We start from the raw sequence: 20,157 nt of genomic DNA, 5'->3' as shown, positions 1-20,157 counted from the left end.
TTTGGTCCAGCTATATCAGTGGAGCACAATTTTTTTTCTGTCTCAGCTGTTCCACCATGTACCTTCTATTTCCCTTAGGCATGCCTGGCTTAAAGTATGCAGGGTTTTATAGAGGTCCTGACTCCTGGAGGCTTGAGGATTGCCTAGTCTAGTGGGTGAGCCATGCCTGCCAGAAAGGAGGTGTGAGGTCTCCTCATTAGTGGACCCAGACGAGTTTTGGTGCCTGTGTTTGGCATGACCGGCTGCTATTTCAGCTGGGGCAAGCAGGCTTTCTTTAGGGTTATGCTCCATTATTCTCCACTGAGACCTTCAAAGCTGTGCTGGTTGAGAGAGTCTGCAATTGTACTGCATTGGGCTTCTTTAACTTGTTGTCACTGTACATAACCAGTACTACATTAGATATTAAGACATCATTTTTCCTCTGGTGGAAAAATCGTTTAAATATTCCGATTTATACAACACAGGCCTATATAGGCTCTGGATCTTTTATTTTAAAGATAAAGTTAATTTTGTCATAAAATGCAAGGATACATGTAGAGAAATATCTAGCAGGCATCTAGTCCATGTAATCGTTCTCGATTTATATCATTACTGCTTCCCTGGTCATCTCAGTAACTATCTTCCCCCAAAGATGTTGAACCATTACTACTAGGAGTGCTGCCAGCCTATTACTGCAATGCCAAGGCTACACCACACTTTTCTCAGGTTGCCATTAAAACCATTATGCTTCTATTACCACTGATAAGTCAGCTCAGCTACCACCATCCCTGGGTTCAACTCTGATCATGCTTGCACTGGCATAAATTAGGAACAGCATTACAATAGCCAACAAACTTAAACTTCAGTTTGTAATATAAGTAAGAGTGGATAATCCTTCCCAGGGCATCAATACCTCTAGCACACTACCTTTAACATCAGTGCCATCATTATGGCCACTAGCATAGAACTACATACATATTTTCGTGAGCATCAAAGGCATCGGCATCATTAGGCCAACCCCACTATACACAGTGCCATGAGGAGGTGGGCATGTTCTCCTGGTTCTTGGTCCTTTTTTTGGTTAACTTTCCTTAAGAAACAAAGTCAAGTCGTATGTTTACCTCCAGGCTACTGAAGTCCCAATTGTTCATATAAAGCTATGAATCATTTATGATTCTTATCACAGGACATGATCGGACTGACTGATTAATTCTCCTGTACCTGTGATTTCTTCCTCAAGCACTGATACTCAGCAAAATGACATTGAAATAAATCTGAAGCCTGAGAATAATCTTTCATGTCTTCATCATCATCTACTTGCCAAGGCTTACTGGTAACATTACTTATGACCAGAATTGTTGCCCTCAGCTGATCAGTTACATTTTATTGCCACCATCTCTAACCAAGGTGCCTGGGCAATGCTCAGTTGTGGGCTTGTTAAAAAAAAAACAAACCCACCAGTCATGAGGCCACAGCCTTGTCAGCTCCTGATCCTTCCTGGGCAGGGATTGGCAGTCCTGGGGCATCACACACAAACCAACACCTCCCCAAAAGCTGGGCCACCCCTGCACACCGCTTGTCACAAATTTGGGGCCTGTGAGATCAGCTCATACCACCTCCCCCCTGCAGCACCATGAGGTATTTGATAAGTCATTAGATGTAGAGGGGAGAATAGGGGCAGGCAAGGACACTTGTGCCTGATGCAAGCATCAGCACCGACTCTCTTACCTCCCTCAGGATTTTGAAGGACTCTGTCAAAGCCTTGTTCACAGTCCCCACTCCTTTTGCCTGCAGTTCGTCCACTAGCTGCTTGAAGTGCTGGCAAGAAGAGGGGGAAAAAGGCAGCAGTGAGTTGCAGGCAGGGTCCTGTCTTCGATCAGGGGAGGAAAGGCTAACCTGGAAAAGTCTGTGCCATTGGACTTCTGATCCCCCACCACTGCTGGCAGGGTAGTGCAGCACCATGATGGGTGGAGGTGGGAAAGTCAAGTGGCTGCTCCACTGGCAGTGCCATCATGTTTCACCTTTGCCCACGCAGCCACAGCAGGACTGCATTTCTCAGCCTGTGGGCTGTGAAACATTGGCAGTCCATGAAACATCATGCAAAGGACAAAACTGTTAGAAATTGGACTTTCCCTTATCCACCCCTTCAGGAAAAAAAAAATTCCTGTGCATGCAAGAGCAATGGGATTGGGGAAAAAAAAATTGAATGCTTGTCTACTACTTAAGAGGCATTAATCTGGTTGTAAATGAAACCCCCAGAGAGTGCTCTCTGCAAGATAGTGTCCAAAAGGCTTGGGGATCCTTCGGGGAAACACTGCAGGAGACATCACTCTCTGGACTTGTACTCTGTGACTCGGGGCTAAGCTGGGAAAGAAATTTGGACAGAAATATGGTTGTGAAAGACATGGAGAGGTGTGCTGCCTCTGTGGTATTAATATAGAGAGAAAAAGGAAGAAAAAAAAACCAGTAAGAAGAACTAAAAATACAAGTCAGCCCAGAGGGTGGTGGAGCAGCCGGCCACAGGCTGACCACCTCAGGGCTGCTGAGACCTCCTGGATCAAAATGGCAAAACTCCTCATCAGAGAAAGCTTGCTGGCAGTCCACCTTGGTGAAGGATCAGGCCAGGCTGAGAACATATTCACCAGTAAAAGGCTGTTTTTTCTCCTTTCTGAGGGCTGAGGATATGGGGTTTCAAAGATGGAGAACCTTTGCCCTCTGCACGCTGTTTTTCCACAGCAGTCTGGGCTTGGTCCACTTGTGCTCTGGCAGCGGTGGTGCCAAGTCTGTTGTGACACAGGGAAGCTGGTTGCTGCTGTTTAACTAACCAACTGACCCTGTGTTACAGTGGCTTCGTGTAAGCAAAGGTGAACCATGGAGCCAGCACACACCACTGAACTGGTGCTTGTTTCTGGAATGCAAACCCACATGCTTCTGGGAGATGGTTGTTTCTTGTCGTTGGAGTTTCAAGTCACAGCATTTTAACACCACGTACTTCTTACATTAAGAGAGCTACCTGAATAACATGGATAGGAGCCTGGTACTCACCTCTCTGTTATCTCTGTCTGCTTGGACCAAGATGCCCTTAAAACAGGGTTCAATAAAATGAACATAATCATTGTACTGCAAAGAGAAAATGAAAAGAAAGGGTTTGTAATGGGAGAAAATTCATAAAATAGGTTTACGTCTTAGGTGTATGTTCAGAAAACAGTGTGGAGCATTATGCCATTTTATACATATTTGCCTTAAGAATGGTTTGTAGCAATCATGGCAAATTATAATTTTGATAAATCTCATATTTGTTTGAATAATGAGTTAATTATGATGTTTTGCTGAGTTCTATCTGGGCATATCTACACATACAAAGTTACTTCTTTTCTCACTCACACTCTAGAGATTTTCTCTACACTCTAACTTGTGCCCTGGCCTTGCTTCTAGCACTATTTACACGTATTTTTGACTGCTGGAGACTTTGTGAGTCCCCAGTCACCACATGAACCTTGCAAGTGGTTTTGTAGCTGAATGTCTGATGCCTCTGGCTCACGGCTGAACGATAACATATCACATTACCACACATGCACCAAATTGTGATAATTAGTGGGGCGTATGCTTCTAGCCTGATACATATGTGAGGTAAAACATGCCAGTGTAAAACCTTGTCCTGCAAGGTTCAGAAGAGCATCATGGCTAAGAGGCCAGTGATGCTCAGGTGATCAATAGGAGCTTAGGTCAGGCTGTAATGTGTCTGAGCCAGTAAGTTTTTAGTGTGAGTAAAGGAATATATATTATATGCTCTTTCTGGGCTTGTTTTTGAAGAACAGATGATATTTCCAACTCCTTAATGACTTCCCTTCATTTTCTGCCAACAATTTTCCAGCCATATAAAGACAGAGCTGTCACCACTGGACTTTCTAACTATCTTACACAATAAGAGGCTACCAACAAAAAGTAGACTTTATATCTCAGTGACCATGCCCTAGCAAACTTTTATAGAAAGGAGCCTGGGGGAAGACATGGCCCTTGAATTAGCTTTGAAAATTAGGAGGTGAGCAGCCATTTAAAGGCATTTAACCTGGCACCAACTCCCCCCAGTCTTGGCGTGGATCATGGAAAAGTTTTGCTTTCTGTGGTTAGTGGTGCTGGTTCTCTGTGGGTAACCAGCCCATCCTCATCCTGGCCAGAGCTTAAAAAGGGAGAGAGTAACACCGAGGCAACTTGACCAAACTCCATGCAGGCTTGTGCATATTGACTCTGAATTGGATTGCAGCCTTGCAGTATGCTGGTGCACAAAAAGGCATATGGTGGTAATTTTCTCACCTGGAAACATTATCCTGAGGATTATACTGGTACTGGACCCAAACACAGTATTGTGCTATGCTATGCAAATTTATTAGCTCAGGTCCCTGTTAGTCAGGTGTTTCTCTACAGCACTTTTATCTGTTGCACTCACATCCCTAAGCAAGCAAAAGGATGCAGCTGACATCCTCCATAGAGGGGAGTCAGATGACTTAGCAGCCACCCTGCTGACCACACAAAGCTAACTTCCCAAGGGTAATTAGTTTTAATCCCCCATCCAACATGGTACTAAGTGTTGTAGTTATGCCACTGTAATGCCTGTAGTTTGCTAAGGGGACTGAAGAGCTGGTATGAGGTACAAGGAAGACAACTCAGCACTGGAAATGGGTCATACTTACGGCAATGATGTTGACAAAGTCATTTTCTCCCAGAGTATCTAAAATGGTGATGATGGTGTGTTTGGCAATGGTCATCCGCAGGCCCTTCATGCTCCCACTGACGTCCACAACAATGACAATGTCCTTGGGAGAGGTGGCCGCTTGGATGTACCTTTTTATAAAGAAGGATACAAGGAAAAGAGTGAGCGTACAGGGAGGAGGCACGCTGGGCGTACTGCTGTCACACAATGCTAACTGCAGCATAACATGTACCACAAGCACAGCTATCCAGCAGAGTCAGGCTAGGCATCTGATGGGTCCCTTCCAACCAATCTGCCTCTCCTGCTGGCCCCAGCATCTCACTTCCCACAGTGAGAAGTGCTGGGCCTGCTGCAGATCTATGTGCAGATTCAGCCAAGAGTGACAATTGTTAAAACCTCCTTTAGCCGTGCTGAGTAGACTGAGTGCCCCGCATTTCTGGAGTCTGACCAGCCCCATCCCTCTGGCTGCAGAATTATAAGGAGGATGGGACAGAGGAAGGATATGCCGGTGGCAATTTCCACGTGGCATGTGTTAGATGCCATATGGAAAGCTGGCGCTGGCAGGTGGTAGGGCTTCCTAACCTGCTATTGCCTTCATTTATGTACCCCTCATCTCTTGCAGGAGCAGCATGGGACAGTAACTGCTGATCAGCAACTCACCAAGGTGTCGCCTTGGAAAAGAGGGAGAGAGGAAGTCTGAAAGGTGCTTTGGCCAAGTCTTTCCAAAACTCTTACCAGCCACGATTCCTGCAGTCGAAGGAAATTACTCCATTCTCATCTGGTAACCACTTTATTCCTGAAGGGAGCAGCAAAAGGAGCAATCAACACACACAGACAGGCAGGCATCTGCCCCCCGCTCCCCAGGCACCTGCACTTCTGCTGTTCACTGCTGAGACCCGGCTACCCTGTGGGGGCACGCAGGTCTGGCCAGCAATAGCAGTGGCCATTCTGCAGAAATACAAGCAGAGCTGCACGGTCTTTGGCAGTTCTCAGTAAAATGTACCTAGGCATAGTCTGTTCGAATTTGGGGAGCAATTGCACTTTGAACTTTTTGCCACTTTGATGTAGTTCTCAGCAACATCTGTTTCTCCCCAAGGGTGGTGGAGAGCATAAAAAGGTAGCAGGAGTGACAGAGACGTGTCTCAGATTCCCTGCTAAAGGCTCTGTTCACAGTCATCTCTGCTTTCCCCTTCCCCAACACATGACAGGTCACAGAACAAGACCATGCAGCCATCTGATGAAGAGGCCACTAGGCAAGCTACGGCTGCAAAGGATCTCACCAGTTCCTCTGGGCACGGGGCCTCCCTCTTGTGCCATGACCTTACATGCTGCTTGCAGCTGGCAAGTGGATAACAAGTCAGGCTGACCAGCCGCATCTGCCACATGTGGCCTCAGAGGTGGAGAGAGGCTGTGGCCACCATTAAAACCACAGGGGAGCACGAGGCAGGGAACCCTCGTGCAGCCTCCACACCCTGCCTGTGAGATTTGCAGGTCCTGTCTTGGTCTTTTGTGAGCTTTTTGGAGGGCAGCCTGCCTGAGGCACACACCTAAAAGTAGACTCTTCTGGGGTTGCAAGGGCAACATGCCTGGGGGGCTGGTCCACTGGGGAAAAAGGGATTTATGCCTGCCGTGGACACTGTTCGTTCAGCCTAATTGGCAGCAGCCCATGCACTATTTTGCTCCCTGTACCCTGCCCTTATGGAGCCACGCTGCCTTCAACCTTCCCAGATTGGGCTCTTCCATGGCATGGACCCTGTCCTGCAAGACTATTGTGTTGTGCTGAAAGAGCGAAGCCAATCTCTTCTCTTACCTGGGTAGAGCCTGAAGAATCCAGTAGAGCTGCCAAAATACTGCCAGGTCAGTGTGGGATCCCTTTCAAAGTTGTCCACAAAAATAGGATTCAAGGCTTCTGACATGTAAACGCCATTCAGGATGTCAGGGTCTGCGGGGGAAAGAATAGAAAGTGGGCAAAAAAGTGTGCAAAAGAGGGGAGGACACCCACCACCCCAGTGGAGGAGGAAGATGGGAACAAAGGCAACCACAGGAAGATTGCAGCTTTGTCCAAAGCTTTGACATTGGACAGGGAATTGGATGCATCATTCAAGTAAATCCTGGAGGGCAGGTCACCACTGGCCACTACAGATGATCTCAGCTTGGTCGTACGCTATTATGCCCATTTCTCTTTCCAGCCTTGTCTGTCTTTGGGTGTTATATCTGGTTGGAAGAGGGCTCCAAGAGACTCAGGAAAACCAGCACGGTGCCAAGCACAACTGGCACACCACACAAACAGGACTCAGCTGCTGCCTAAGAGGGGATGTGTGGCTGTCGTAAGGCAACTGCCTGATGCACCACTAAGTGGAGCAGCTTTTCTGCAAAGAGTGTTTAAATTTTTGCTAGATGTGATTACCTAAGACAGAGGAGCTCTAGGATTTACATGCCATTTCTCTCTCTCTCCTCTTTTCCCCAACAATTCTTTATTTTCTTCCTTGCCTGCTCTTTCTTTCTCAAAGCCTGAGCTGTCCTCCCTTGCCCCGATCTCATCAGAATCAATAGGAAGTTGCAGACTTGCAAGAACTCGTAAGAGGCAGTGTATATTTAGTGTCTGTGTTGACTCATTGCCTCAGGAGACCAAACAGAACAGCAGCAATAGAAACAGGGAATTATAAGAAACTGGTCATTGTAGGATTAACTATATTAATGTTGAAAGGGATGGGGCTTTGACCTACCACTTCCTGTTTAGTCACTTTACTAAAGGCGATTTTGGTCAAAATAGGGGAAAAATTGAACTGTGACTCCCCAGTGATGAGACCAAAGTAACTCATGCAGGAAGGGAGCCAGAAGAGCTGTGGAGAGCCAGGCTTGCTGCTGTTTGCAAGAGAGGGAGTGAGTGCTGCCAGGCACTGCGCCTAGGAGGAGCCCCAGGCATGGAAGCAGCCCTCCTTCTCCATCTCCTGCTCATCCTCCAGCCATAGCCAGAGCAGCTGGATGGTTTGTGTCAAGCTGTACAGGCAAGAAATCAGCTAGCTAGGTGGATCTCTGCTGTCTCTGACAGTGGCCATTTGGCCACTTCTTTCTGTATGCAGCTGTATGTAGGCAGCAGCCTACTTTGTGTAGCTCTGCTGTAGCTACACAGACAGCTCTGCTGGTGGCTCTGTTGCGAGCAAGATTTTAGTATCTGGGGCTGTCAGACCAGATGGAATTAATTTCAAATCATGGGAGAAATGGAACTCCCTCTATTGTCCCTCTAAATAAAGTAGCAGTTGTGAGCACAGTCACCAGCACCTGCCTCATCTGGTCCTGAAGATTGTAAATGAGCTCTATCTATGAGATAAGTAACGGCACTTTTTTTTTTCTTGCCAAGGTGTATGCAAGGGGAAGAGCTGATGGGGAGGCAGGGAAGGAGCCAGGTCAGGCAGCTTCGAATGTTGGCCAAAAAGAGCAGTAAACTTAGGACAATAACAACTGGTGTCTTAGCCGGCAGATTTGGCAGTGTGCTGGAGATGGACTGGTGCCTGGTGTGTAGTTGGAGTGTTGTGAACGTGCAGGGGGAGAGGACATAGCCCGGGCACAGATGAGGCCATGTGAGCCTTGGTGCCTCCCTGGGCTCCTGCAGCTGCCCAAGTGCCAAAGGCTTGCTGAGAACAGAAGATAGCCCAGAACAGTCATGTCCCAGTAGGAGTTGTGAATTACCTCCAGTCCCCTATGGATATGCTTACTGGGAATTAAGAGTGTCCCTGTGAGTTGTTAGTGCCTCATGACACAAAAGTACTTAGGGTCTAAATTCTGAGCTGAAATCAATGAGATCCTTGACACCCAAAGACCTTGATAGATCTGACCCTTTGTACAGAGTAACAATTGCCAATAAATTCACGTCACAGTTTGTTTCACAGCATCTTTGGTTGGGTAGATGAACCCTAGAAGACTATACTGCCTGCTTAAGATGGAGGACCGTCCATCATTAGAGGTCTTCCAAGAGCAGATTATACCTAAGCCTGTCACAGTGACAGACTACAGCACAGACATGACCATGCCTTAGGACAGTATCTTTCCAGTCCTGTTTTGTTTTCCGTCAGTTGTTTTTTTTCTATTTCCATCCTTTCTTTCAGTATTATTACTGGTAGTTTCCACCACAACCTACTAGTAGTGAGAAAGTAGAGGCCAGCAGAGGCCATTACCTTTGTTGTAGACGTTGGTGGGGAGCTGGATATCACTGTATGTTGTGTTCACCAGCAAGTTATTGAAATGCTCATTTGGCTCCAAAATGAATTCATCTCCAAGCTCCACATAATTGTCATTTTCATCCTTCTCATTAATCAGGAGAGAGTTATAGTAATCAAACTGTTGATGAAGACAATGGAAAAGAGAAAGGCAACAAGAGACAATAAGACAGACTATTACCACTACTGCCTGAAAAAACCCCACTCTTTAAAACATAAAAAAGGGATATGTGGAGAATTTAGGCTTCAAATAGGATCAAGAGTAGCAGCAAACAAGGGCCATTACCAACTGAAAAGTGTCAAGCTGCCCAAATGAAGGTTTCTGCCCACTTTCTTATTGTCAGGTGCCCACATGACTGAAAGCATGGTCATAACCGACAGCAGAAGAGCCACCTGAGAGCAAAGGGAAACAGTGGCAGACTCCTGTGGTCCTTCAGAAGTATTTAAGTGACTAGCCAGAGAGGTGGAATGCCTCTCCGGATCTGGCTCCCAGGTTGGCTACAGAGCATGCCAATGCTGACCTTACTTGCTCTGTCTTTTCAGCTGTCATTTACTGGAGTTAACTCCTGATGTACATCCAGCCAGGATTATCCCCTCACTCTGTCACTCCAAGCAGCAGGCACACATAAAGAGCAAAGGATAGAGCAGAAGGTGCTCAAAGACAACGCACTTTTCCCCCTGTGAAGGCCAATGGGGATCTAGCATCTACAGTCACTTTAGTATCTTCAGGACACTCTTCACCCTTGGATAACAGATGTTTTTAAGATGTTTTTGTTGACTTTATCTGAGGGCAGAGGTTATTTAAAGATTTTTTGTTCAAGCACTAACAATACTCAGGGGGTACGGATAGACTCATGCACCTCAACTCACCCATAACCCTTACCGTGAATGCAGCTGACCCAACTAGAATGACTGAATGTGATACTTTAATAAAGAGGTAGGAGAGGTGAAATTGGTAGCTAGCTTGATTTCAAGTAACATTTTCATTCCCACCCTTTCCCAGAATGGAGAAGTATACTTGCAGGAGTAGCCTGTACTTCTGCTAAGCACTCTGTGCTTGTACTGTGGACAGTGGACTTCAGAGTTTTCACTCCAGTTCCCTTCACCAGCCATAATCCCATAGCTTGGCTACAACAAACAGTTATTAACAGAAAGCCAATTATCCAAATTGCTTGGACAGTACCAAGCTTTCACCTAATGGGAAGTCCTGACAAGTGGGTGTCTAAAGGGTAGAGAAAAGGTGATGGGAGCTATTGAGAAAGATGGTGAGAAACTCGGCTCATTTGGGATTAATGGTTTGCTGTGGGTATTTGTAATGGCATCCTCCTCATTGCTCATACACAATCAATTTTTAGCTCATTTTCCAGTTAAGTAACCCACAAAATGCCAGCTAATTTGCACTAATGCGTCACATAATGACAACGTTGGTGTGCAGTAAACATAATGCTAATACCATCATGTAACACCAATAACATCATGTAACCCAATGTCTTCACAAATCCTTCCTCACAGAGCCAAAGGGACTAATCAACTTGGTGTTACTAGGTTTGGGATATGCCAAGGGAGTCTCTTACTCACACTAGTTTCTAGGCAAGTTGAGTGTCCTGAAGACAAGGAAACTCCTAACATGTCCAGGAACCCGAGGTGACTGGGTGCTGCTAGGCCTGCCTTTTGGCTAGGTCTCTGAAGATGCACGTCATATTTTGTCACTGACCAGGATAAACTTACCTCCAGTGAGGAGTTGTACTCGTGGTTCAGATCTGCATCTTCTGCTGCTTCCACCAACCTCTAATGCAAGCACACAGAAAGAAAGATGAGGGGATGTTGTGGAAAGCCCTCCAGAAGCTGTTCCAGCTGTATCAGCCATTCACACAGTTAGTGAAAAGACACATGACTGCCTCTTTCACCACAACACAGAGTCATGGGGCTATAAACTTCCCTCTTTCCATCCTTTTCTGCTGACCTGTCATTCTGCACTGCAACTTTACAGCTTGGAAGATATATTCACAGCTATTTACTGCCAAGTATATTCACACCTACTTACTCCAGAGTCCCTACTAAACCCCTGAGCAATCTTAGATATCACAGGACATACACATGGACAAAGGATAAATAGAAACATGTCCCTTTAGAGAAACAACAGCCAGAGATTTAATTTCATTTTCCATGAACCCTTCCAAAAAGCCATGGGAAAGGCATTTCAGACCCAGCCTGATGTCAGTATCTCATCAAAGGAAAAGGCCTTGTGGGAGTCTCAGCCTGGTATTGTTACCAAGACAAAGACCATGACTTGATTTCATAAAGGGCTCAGCAATGCTGTGGCCATTTATAAGCTCTTACCATTTATGGAAGGCAATATAATCAACTAGTATTCCCCAGTATGATGCTTCAGGGCACTGATTCTCAATTGGTACAGACTAGGAAGGAATCCAGCTTAACATGTACATGTTTTCAGGGTTGCACAATCAGCAACAGTCTCAGCAAAACTAGCTTTTGCTCCTGCACAAAGGATAAGGCAATCCAAACATTGGAAAAGTCTGGCTATGAATTTAATGTTATGGGCCAAAGCTCTGGGTTTAAATATGCCCACATTTCACTTTGAGATTCAAATGATGTGTTTCTGGATGACTTTTCCACATTAGACGCCTTAAACAGTCAAGGCTCTGTGACTACAGAAATATGCTTTTCATAGTGGGTAAATATAAGGGAATATGATAGACCCTTAGATGCAAGAAGTAAGAGGGGCCATAACGATTACCTGCTCTGATCTCCAACACAGCAACAGCTAAAGACCTCTTGCCACCTCCTCCACGCCTCCCCATGTACACAGCTGAAAATCCAAGCACCTTCCTCGCAGCTTGTGTTCAGGGGCTGCAGAAATTTCCCGAGCCACACGCACAACTGAAACAAGCTACTAGTCTTCAATGGCCAGAATGCATTATGCAATGATGAACTTTATTTTCACTTGTGAGAGGTTTTTTCTCTTTAAACAGCTCCTTTCTCCTAAAAGAGTGTTCGTTCCTTCATATTTATTCCTAGACTTTGTTTTTATCTTAATTCCTACTTTGGGCTGAGGGAGAAGCCAGCATTCCCTTGTCTGAACACCCACATCCTCCCACCAGTGTCTACTTAAAGCTCAGAGCGAGCAGCCAGCTGCACTAGCAGGCATTTGGTTGGGCAAGGAAGTCCTCATGCAACCTCTGCGCCCACACACTCCTGGTACACCAGGAGGCCTGCATCTACTGCTCTGGGGCTGACAGCAGAGAACTTCCTTCCCATAGCCCCCGTGGTCATACCTCAACGGCTTCAACCTTCCTGCGGAGCATGCTTTCCATCTGCTCTGAGAACTTCTTCACCAGCTCCAAGCCATCCACCTCTTTGATCTTCAGAGTTGGCTCCACATCTTTGTACTTCTACCCAAGGGAAAGCAGAAAATCTTGCTGAGCAGGAGGCTCATAAGGAGAGGGGTGAATCTATTATTGTTAGCTGGGTATTGTCTTTGGTGAAGAAAGATGTGTTGAAAGAACTGGTCTGATTTATCACCTTCTCCCATCTCTGCCTTTCCTCCCTTTTCACCCCATAATGTGGGTGTGTGCAGATCACTGGCCATAACACAAAGCATCTTGACTAAGTAAAAGCAACTGATCCAATTGTGAGCTGGTGGCTGTTGAGAACAGCAATGTACCTGAAGCTATTAGCGCCTACAAATAAGAGAGAAGCAGAAGGCCAACTTTTGAAAGTCTAATACACATTGTGCTTACATGCACAATAGCATTATATGCATGGCATACCTGAAATTTACTTAAGGCAGAGGGAAGGGCAAGGGAATAGAGCTGTATGCTGTCATTACATCACCTCCTACGTCATATGTGCTCTGGGGCACTAGTGGGAGAGATATAATGCTAGTGCATGTCCTATCCTCCCACAGTGCCATCATATCTGTAGGGTAACTTGTCAGGTCTACAGCAAGAAGGGTCCGCTCAGTGCTTAGGTGGGAGATTGCCAAGGAAAGGTCAGCAAGACAGTTATGATGCTACTTATTCAGCATGCATGAGCATGCTTTGGGCCAAAAGCAGCACAGAGACAATTCCCAGAAATCAGGAATTACGAGCATGGCTGCTTAGTGCTATCTCCACTGGGAGAGATGCCATAACGAGGAGGATCTCAAACTGACAGCTTTAGAGATAACCAGTTTCTTCTGAGCATGTTTCATATAATCTAGGCATTAAAAACCTGAGAGTACTCCCAGACTGGGTAACTGTAATTTGCCTCCCTAAATCTGTCCTTTCAAGACTGGATACAATGGCCTTTATTTCTCCCTTTCAAAAAATACTAAAGCTAACAGAGATAGACAGAAAGAAAGAGTAAAAAAAAACCAAAACCAAACCAGAAAAAGGACGCAATATGATTAACCCATTTCAGAAAAGACAGAACCTTATCTCCCCACAATATGGAAGCACAAAGGCAACTGATTGAATTTCCCTGGTCGCTCATCATCATTTCTCTCTGCAGAGTATACACATCCCCTCCATCTTCATGTTGCATTAGCACGATAGCAGCAATCTCAGCCAGGGCTGGACTTCTTGTGCTGGTACAAAATGAGGTGGTGAAAAGGGTAAGGGGATGGCAGGGGCTTTAGTGGCACTTTTGAATTAGAAGAAAGTGGGGGGGGGAGGACGTTGCATGTCTTTAGGGTGAGCAAGTGGAGTTCCTTTTGTTCAAGAAGCTCATTGACCATCCAGGAGGGCAGCTGAGCACAGGCAGAATAAGAAATGCCTTGAGGATGGGGCAGGCTGAGGAGGTCAGACAGAAATAGCAGCAGCATCCAGCCTGCAGCAGGCATGGCGGGGAGGCTGCTCGCTCTGTCTGACGTGATTAACAGCAAGGGTTTTACTGGATTAAAAACGCCAGGCCTCGCATCCCCTCTGCTGTGGCTGGGTAGCTGGGATGGGCGGGGGAGGAGGAAGAGGTTGGGCTGAGCACAAAGGTTAGCATAACCACGCTGCTGAAAGAGGGGTGTGCAACAACCCCCCGGCTGAGGTCCCTGGCTGCTGACGAGACCACAGCACACATCCCAGCTGGTGCCTGTCCCATTTAGCTCCATGTCACGGTTTCGTCAGGAGGGAAGTGATCTCTGCCAGGCTAGGCTTTAATCAGGCCCTCCTCGGGGGGAGGAGGGTAATCTCTCCTGGGAAAGCTAGCGAAGGGGGGGACTGCACCAGCACGGGCAAGCACACGCTTTACAAAGTGACCTACCATCGGTTACCTTGGGTCATATCCTGACTTAAAAAGAACAGGGCTCTTTACCTCTCAATTAATATTTAATGTGCTTTTGACACATTGACAAGTAGATATTAATAGGGTAAAAGTAATCATGAGCAATCACGAGCAGGCTGCTAATACTGTACACACATCTCAGCCCCGGGAACTAGCCAGAGCTGGGAAGACAAAAAAAAATCCCCAAAACAAAAAACAAAACAAAACCCCAAAAACTTTCTGCAAAGTTGCAGTTGGCTTCGAGGAATACACCAGCTTCGAACTCAAATCCCTTTGAGCTTTTTTCCTACAAATGGTCCAGCAAACCATTTTGTATCTGTATTGCTGCCACTAAAATCTCCTGCTATGAATGAATATTCATTGCAAGAGTTCCTAAGGGTGGGCAACAGAGTAGCACCTATGATTCCAATACTGCTACCAGACACCATGGTGAAAGTACACAGCAAATGTCAAATGTTAACACAGGTGCTCGTAGCCAACCAAGATTAACCTGCACAACCTGAGTTTAGGGTTCAGGTTATCAGATCATTATAATTTACAGAACAAGTACCAGCTACAGGCTCGGGAGAACTGGCTGAAAGCATCTGATGTTGAAAAGGGGCCAAAAAGTTAACTCAGATTTAACAGCAAATCACAACATATTCATCTAGTACTTAGCATTCCCTTAAAACAGCAGGAGTGATTCATTAAGATTCTCCCGTTGCATTGGTGGGGGTGGAGATTTAAAAGTGGAATATCCAGGATTCAGTATCCTAAGTTTTATCTGTGAACAGAGATATGTCACCAAATATATTTTCTTGTTCCCACCTCCATGAAATTTAGCCCATTGAAGTACACAGTGTTGCATTACTCACTGCTAGTGAAACTATATTAAGAGCGTGAAAGACATTCCCTTCATCTTCACCCAAGAAAATGTCTTGACTGAACTTCTTCAATTTGTCTGTTCTTTACCATATAGTTATTTGTAGTGCTTTCTAGTAATTACACAGCTGGAGCCAAGCCCTGCTGTCCTTTCTCAGCCCTTTCCACCAGGGAAGGCATTTAGCACTTCAGCTACAGAAGGAAGCAGGAGGCAATTCTCAGAAACACTTATAGTGCATTGTTAACACACAGAGAAGTTAAGTTTTGAGTCTGCTGAAGCTGATGGTGTTTCTGTCACTTGGAGGCAAGCCCCGAGAAGCGCAGAACCACTGTGGTATCCTCCTGGCATGGCTGCCCTTGGTAGCCCCAGGCCTTTGGTCCCTCCCTGGTCAACTCCGGCAAACAGACCTAATAAGCCACAGGTTCAAACTTTCTGTTCCTTAGCTCTGGGAGATACTACTGCCCTCCCCCTACTCAGCCTTTCACACACCTCTTTACTCCAGCTGTATTGGCCTCAGCTGTCCTAGACCTCAGCCAGCATTTTAATACAGATCCCTCATCTCTGAGCCAGTTTAAGTGCACAAGCTTATCTTAACCTCTGCTGCGTAATGGTCAAAAGAATACAATGAGTGCTGCAGCCATCAAACCAAAGCCACTCTTCAGCTTTTGCTACCTCTGTGAGGTTTAATTTGATGGTATGCTGACTGCTTCAGATAGAGAGCCTCCTGGGGTCTTTCTCAAAGCTCTCTGATCCAGGGCAAGAACCTGCCCTTGTGGATTCAAGAGACATCTACTAGTTCACCAGGTCTCTGGGAACAATAAAGCCTGGTAAGAAATTGACCATTTGGGTTTGCAACATGATGTTTGGGCTCTTCTGGGGGAAACAAAAACCCCAAAGAAAACCAAACAAACTCAGAGCCACAAAAGGAAGTTTATGCTAAATATTAAAGAGAAGGTTTACATGCAAAACATTCAGTAACTGAAAAACTATGGCTCTCAAGGCAACAATAAGCTAGTTACTTCAAGCCTATAAGGCACAACGGAGACATGAATTAAAATATGAAAAGTGCTGTTATCTCTCAGTTTGCATTTCCTTAAAGGCAAAATGCCTGTCGGATTAAACAAGCACCAAGGAAAGAATTGTTTGAGCCTCTACACTGTGCTCCCCACCCTTCTGCTGATCTGCCTGTGCACACACACACAGAGAAATATTTCATGTGAAAAGGAGGTAATAGCCCAAAAAGAGAAAGGTGCCTCAGAGCACACATTTGGATTTCCAGACTTCGGTGCATTTGGCTCCCCAGGCCTGACTTGCCTGCAATCTGCATCAGTGTGGTGATCTACATAAAGCTATTTGGGGTCTGCCAAGGTGCATCTCATGGGGCATGAAAATGTTGCCTATTAGTAAAAGATCTGTCTGCATCTCCTGAAGCTGTCCTTCTGCAGCACTGTAAGCGTTAGGGATGCAGAGGGAGCCCTCCAGGATGTTCCCTGCTTTGAGACACTGATTTGTAAGAAGTGCTTGCTAAAGAAATAGAGGCCAAGAAAAGGACTGAAGAAGTGGGTGCTGGCTGGTCCTCCCCTATTTCCCTAGTCCCAGGGAAATAAGGGGAAATGAAAGAGCTCAAGAAATGGGACTTGAGGGTTGAAAGGTAAACCTGAGCTGTTTAAACTGCTTAAGTAACATTAGGGCAGGGCAGGACACACATTTAGAAGATGACTGTTTGCTGGAGTGTTAACAGAGCAAGGCTAGATCAAGCTCATCTGTACTCCCTGCTGGAAGTGGTGACAGTGACTCGCTGAAGGACATTTTCCCTGAGTCACGGGTGACACTGTGTCCCGCTCAGGGGTATCCAGAGACTGTACAAAGTCCAATCAGTCTGTGCTGCATCCAGGCCCCAACACATGCAAGAGCAAACCAGACTCCTTCCCCCCTCGAACAACAAAACCATGTGGACATGGACTTGGGCAGGCAAATGTGATTATTTTATGAGGCTGCCAGACCACCACGGAAATATAGCTCTGCCTTGACTCCCCTTGACATGAATGCTAGATTGGATTTGGTTACCTTCAGGGTTCTTACACGCGCAGCTGTCTCTTGACACCCACCTCAGTGTCACATCTGCCATCCTTGGCCTCCATTACTAACTTTCACAACACTGGTATTTTCAAGCTATCCCCTGTTCTCTTTAGTCCCACTGACTTCTGGGCCTTAAGGAACATGAACTCCCTTAATCTGTTAGTATAAATAGCTACAGAAACAGTGCAAGTTGGCTGTGTTGAAGTACACCTATACAGCGTCAGACACAGAGACCTGACTATCAAATAACCCCAATCTATCACCTGCCCACTGGAGCTCCAGCACTCACCAGAGATGCCTTAGCATGTCACTTTGCCTCTAGCAATTATCACCTGGGGAACCCATGGAAGATTAGGCAATGCAGAAGCACCATCAAACCTGCTAAAAGCCAAACTTTTGCCTGCATCTATATCCCACCATAGCTGCCTCATGATTAGTGCATGAAGTACCTAGATTAGTGCTGAGTTTTTTATTGCATGGTGGCACATTCCTCCTAAGAAGAGCTGATGATCAGTATAGACCTTTGTGATGGATGCTGAAGGCCTTTCTTGGCCAAGCCTAGCAAAGGTGATGCTGCGTGAGATGCTCCCTTACTCCAGACAGAAAGCAGCACTGTGGGGAGAGGGAAACAGAGGGCTCAGCAGCAAGGCAAGAATCAGACACCTAGAAGGCATAAGAGGCAACATGTGGCTTGTGTTGAAGAAAAGAATCAAAGAGAAGAGAAAAGTAACCAGATGGCCACATGAGGTGGAGAGGGGACGGCATCCCATCAGATGGGCTCCACAGCCACCAGGCCCCCTGAGCAGCACTTGGGAGGTGCTGATCCATCCAGCCCTGCTGCCGCAGTGCAGAGTTCACCAAGTCTGAAAGAGGAGCAGCCATTCAACTCTGACTTCAGGAATCAAGGTGACAGGGCAACTTCTCTACAGCTGCAGATGGGACCATTTATTTAAAACCCCTGGAGCTACACCCTTTAGTGCCAATAAAGAGTTTAGTGCAACAGTGCCCGTTTGGTGACGAAGCCAAGCAGAGCTCTGCACCTCTGGAATATCACGGCTTCTAGGGCACCTGCCTCAGAGACGCTGTCCAAAGCAGAGTTTTAAAGGCACAATTCAAAGAATTGATGAGTGACTGGAGGAAGACAGATGAGGAAGCAGAAAGAAACAAGAGTGCCAGCTGGAGAGCTGCAGGAGGGGACGATGGGGTGGCAATGAGCAGGTGAGTGATGAGTAGGAGGAGAGGGACTGATGCACACTTAGGAAGGGAGGAGTGACAGGTCAGTGTGGAAGGGCATAAAAAGATCATCAGAGGGGAAACATGAGGAGTACTGTTAAAACATATTTTTGAAAAATGGGACAATTTAGGTGGTGTTTGGCCGTGGCTAATGATAGCAGGAAAGGCATTAGGTGGATCCCCCTCTCCAGTTCACAGAGAATGGCCACAGGGCATCACTCTGTGCTTATGGATATGAACCTGCATGGTTTTGAAAGTTAGCTGGAGACCTGCGTGTTTTGCTTTCTTCTACCCCAGGGGGAAACCTTGGAGGCCTACATAGGGAGATGATGTGAAGCCAAGGGAACCCTCGCAGCTTTTGCCTACCTTCTGCAAGAGGAGAGAGCCTGAATACTTAGTCACAATGGAGTACAGCTCCCCACCGAAGGCATCTGCCCAAGACTTCACCCTAAAAAGAAGAAAAAAAGGAAAATTGGTGTTGATAATTCAAAGTCAGCAGAACAGCTTACTTCTTCAGACAGGAAGGTGGAGTTTTCCCTGATTTCTCTAAGCCACTATAACAACAGTGATAATGTTTTCTCCCCAGATTGCTAGCCAGACAAGCAGTAAGGCAGGAAGCAAGCGCTGCTCTTGGACATTCTGCCCAGGACATCGGTCAGCAAGGAGAAACACTGAGTTCTGCTGGTCTCGGTCACTACATTTTGACTCAGAGTGGAATTTGTCTCACCTAACTTTAGAGGTACAAAAGCTGTACGTTTGGTCTTAGATATCATCTGCTTTCCTCTATTGTTATCAAAGTGAAATAAATAGCTCTTTGCAGACACCTATTTATCTTCACTGATTGCAGACAGAGCCTGGGGTGAAGGGCTAGACACGTAATGTCAAGACTACTGAAGAGAAATAAGTGTCAGACCTGAAAGAAGTCCTCAAGATTCAGCCCTTGGATTCAGTTCCTAGAGCTGCATGGGGTAGAGACTAACGAACAGGATGAATTCACTGCTCTCAGTGGAGATACTATGGCTTGATAATGCCAGACTAGATTATGCACCTCATCTTTGTAAAACACGACTTACATTTGTGCCATCCTGTAAATAATTGATGATAGCAATACCACATGGAGAACATAAAGGTGTTGAAGAGCAGCCTGAACACTAAGCCATCCAAATCAAAATAGATGGCTCTCATAATTGACAGGGCACTTCATCAGAAGTCTATTACACGATTCACATTAGGCAGTTCCACCTACATGTGGTTCCTTCAACAAGGATTCACTTAGGAGAGTTTTACTTAACGGAATAAATGGCCTTCTCCACTTAACCAGAATACACTACTTATTTATGGGGTGCAGAGTCTTACCTATGACTTCCAGGAGATTTCTGCCAGTCCTAAGCAGACTTTAACCTCAGGGCCTGATTTCCCAGTGCATTGCACCACTTTCATGGTAGAATAATACACCAACATAGAGATGAGCTCTGGAGTAAAGCCAGCACAGCAATAGTAGAATAATCACAACAGCTAAGTTTAGCCTAGGAAAGCCTGTTTAGGCTCCCCTTTTGCAAATAGGGACAAATAGGCAAGTATAGGGGATGATTTGGAGCATACATAAGGCTTCTGCTCTGAACTGCACCTCCCTCCACTGCCAAGAAAAGGAGTACAATAAGAGAGTGGGTGCCTTTTTTAATCACTCCTTAAGTGGCGATGAGATGTTAATTTCTAACCACTGAGTGTAATCTAGCACCAGCTGAAGTCAATAAGAACAAGGCTTCTCCCACCCCCCCCCCCCCCCCCCCCCGCCCCCC

At 46.1% G+C, this 20,157-nt stretch overlaps 1 protein-coding gene across 1 annotated transcript in view; it reads right to left on the bottom strand.

Annotated features, from left to right (window-relative positions):
* Positions 1 to 20,157, bottom strand: part of CACNA2D4 (calcium channel, voltage-dependent, alpha 2/delta subunit 4) — a 128,992-nt gene that overhangs the window by 104,768 nt on the left and 4,067 nt on the right. The window contains exons 2-10 of the mRNA XM_010566340.1: positions 18,725 to 18,806; positions 12,204 to 12,320; positions 10,636 to 10,695; positions 8,866 to 9,028; positions 6,501 to 6,632; positions 5,426 to 5,486; positions 4,671 to 4,821; positions 3,025 to 3,099; positions 1,708 to 1,797 (exon numbers count right to left, since the gene is read on the bottom strand). Coding sequence (XP_010564642.1) covers positions 1,708 to 1,797; positions 3,025 to 3,099; positions 4,671 to 4,821; positions 5,426 to 5,486; positions 6,501 to 6,632; positions 8,866 to 9,028; positions 10,636 to 10,695; positions 12,204 to 12,320; positions 18,725 to 18,806 — 931 coding nt within the window. The remainder of the gene's footprint in view (positions 1 to 1,707; positions 1,798 to 3,024; positions 3,100 to 4,670; positions 4,822 to 5,425; positions 5,487 to 6,500; positions 6,633 to 8,865; positions 9,029 to 10,635; positions 10,696 to 12,203; positions 12,321 to 18,724; positions 18,807 to 20,157) is intronic.

The sequence above is a fragment of the Haliaeetus leucocephalus genome, unplaced genomic scaffold, assembly GCF_000737465.1.
Source record: "Haliaeetus leucocephalus isolate CR32 unplaced genomic scaffold, Haliaeetus_leucocephalus-4.0 Scaffold206, whole genome shotgun sequence".
NCBI lineage: Eukaryota > Metazoa > Chordata > Aves > Accipitriformes > Accipitridae > Haliaeetus > Haliaeetus leucocephalus.
This window is presented reverse-complemented; position numbering and strand designations above follow the sequence as displayed.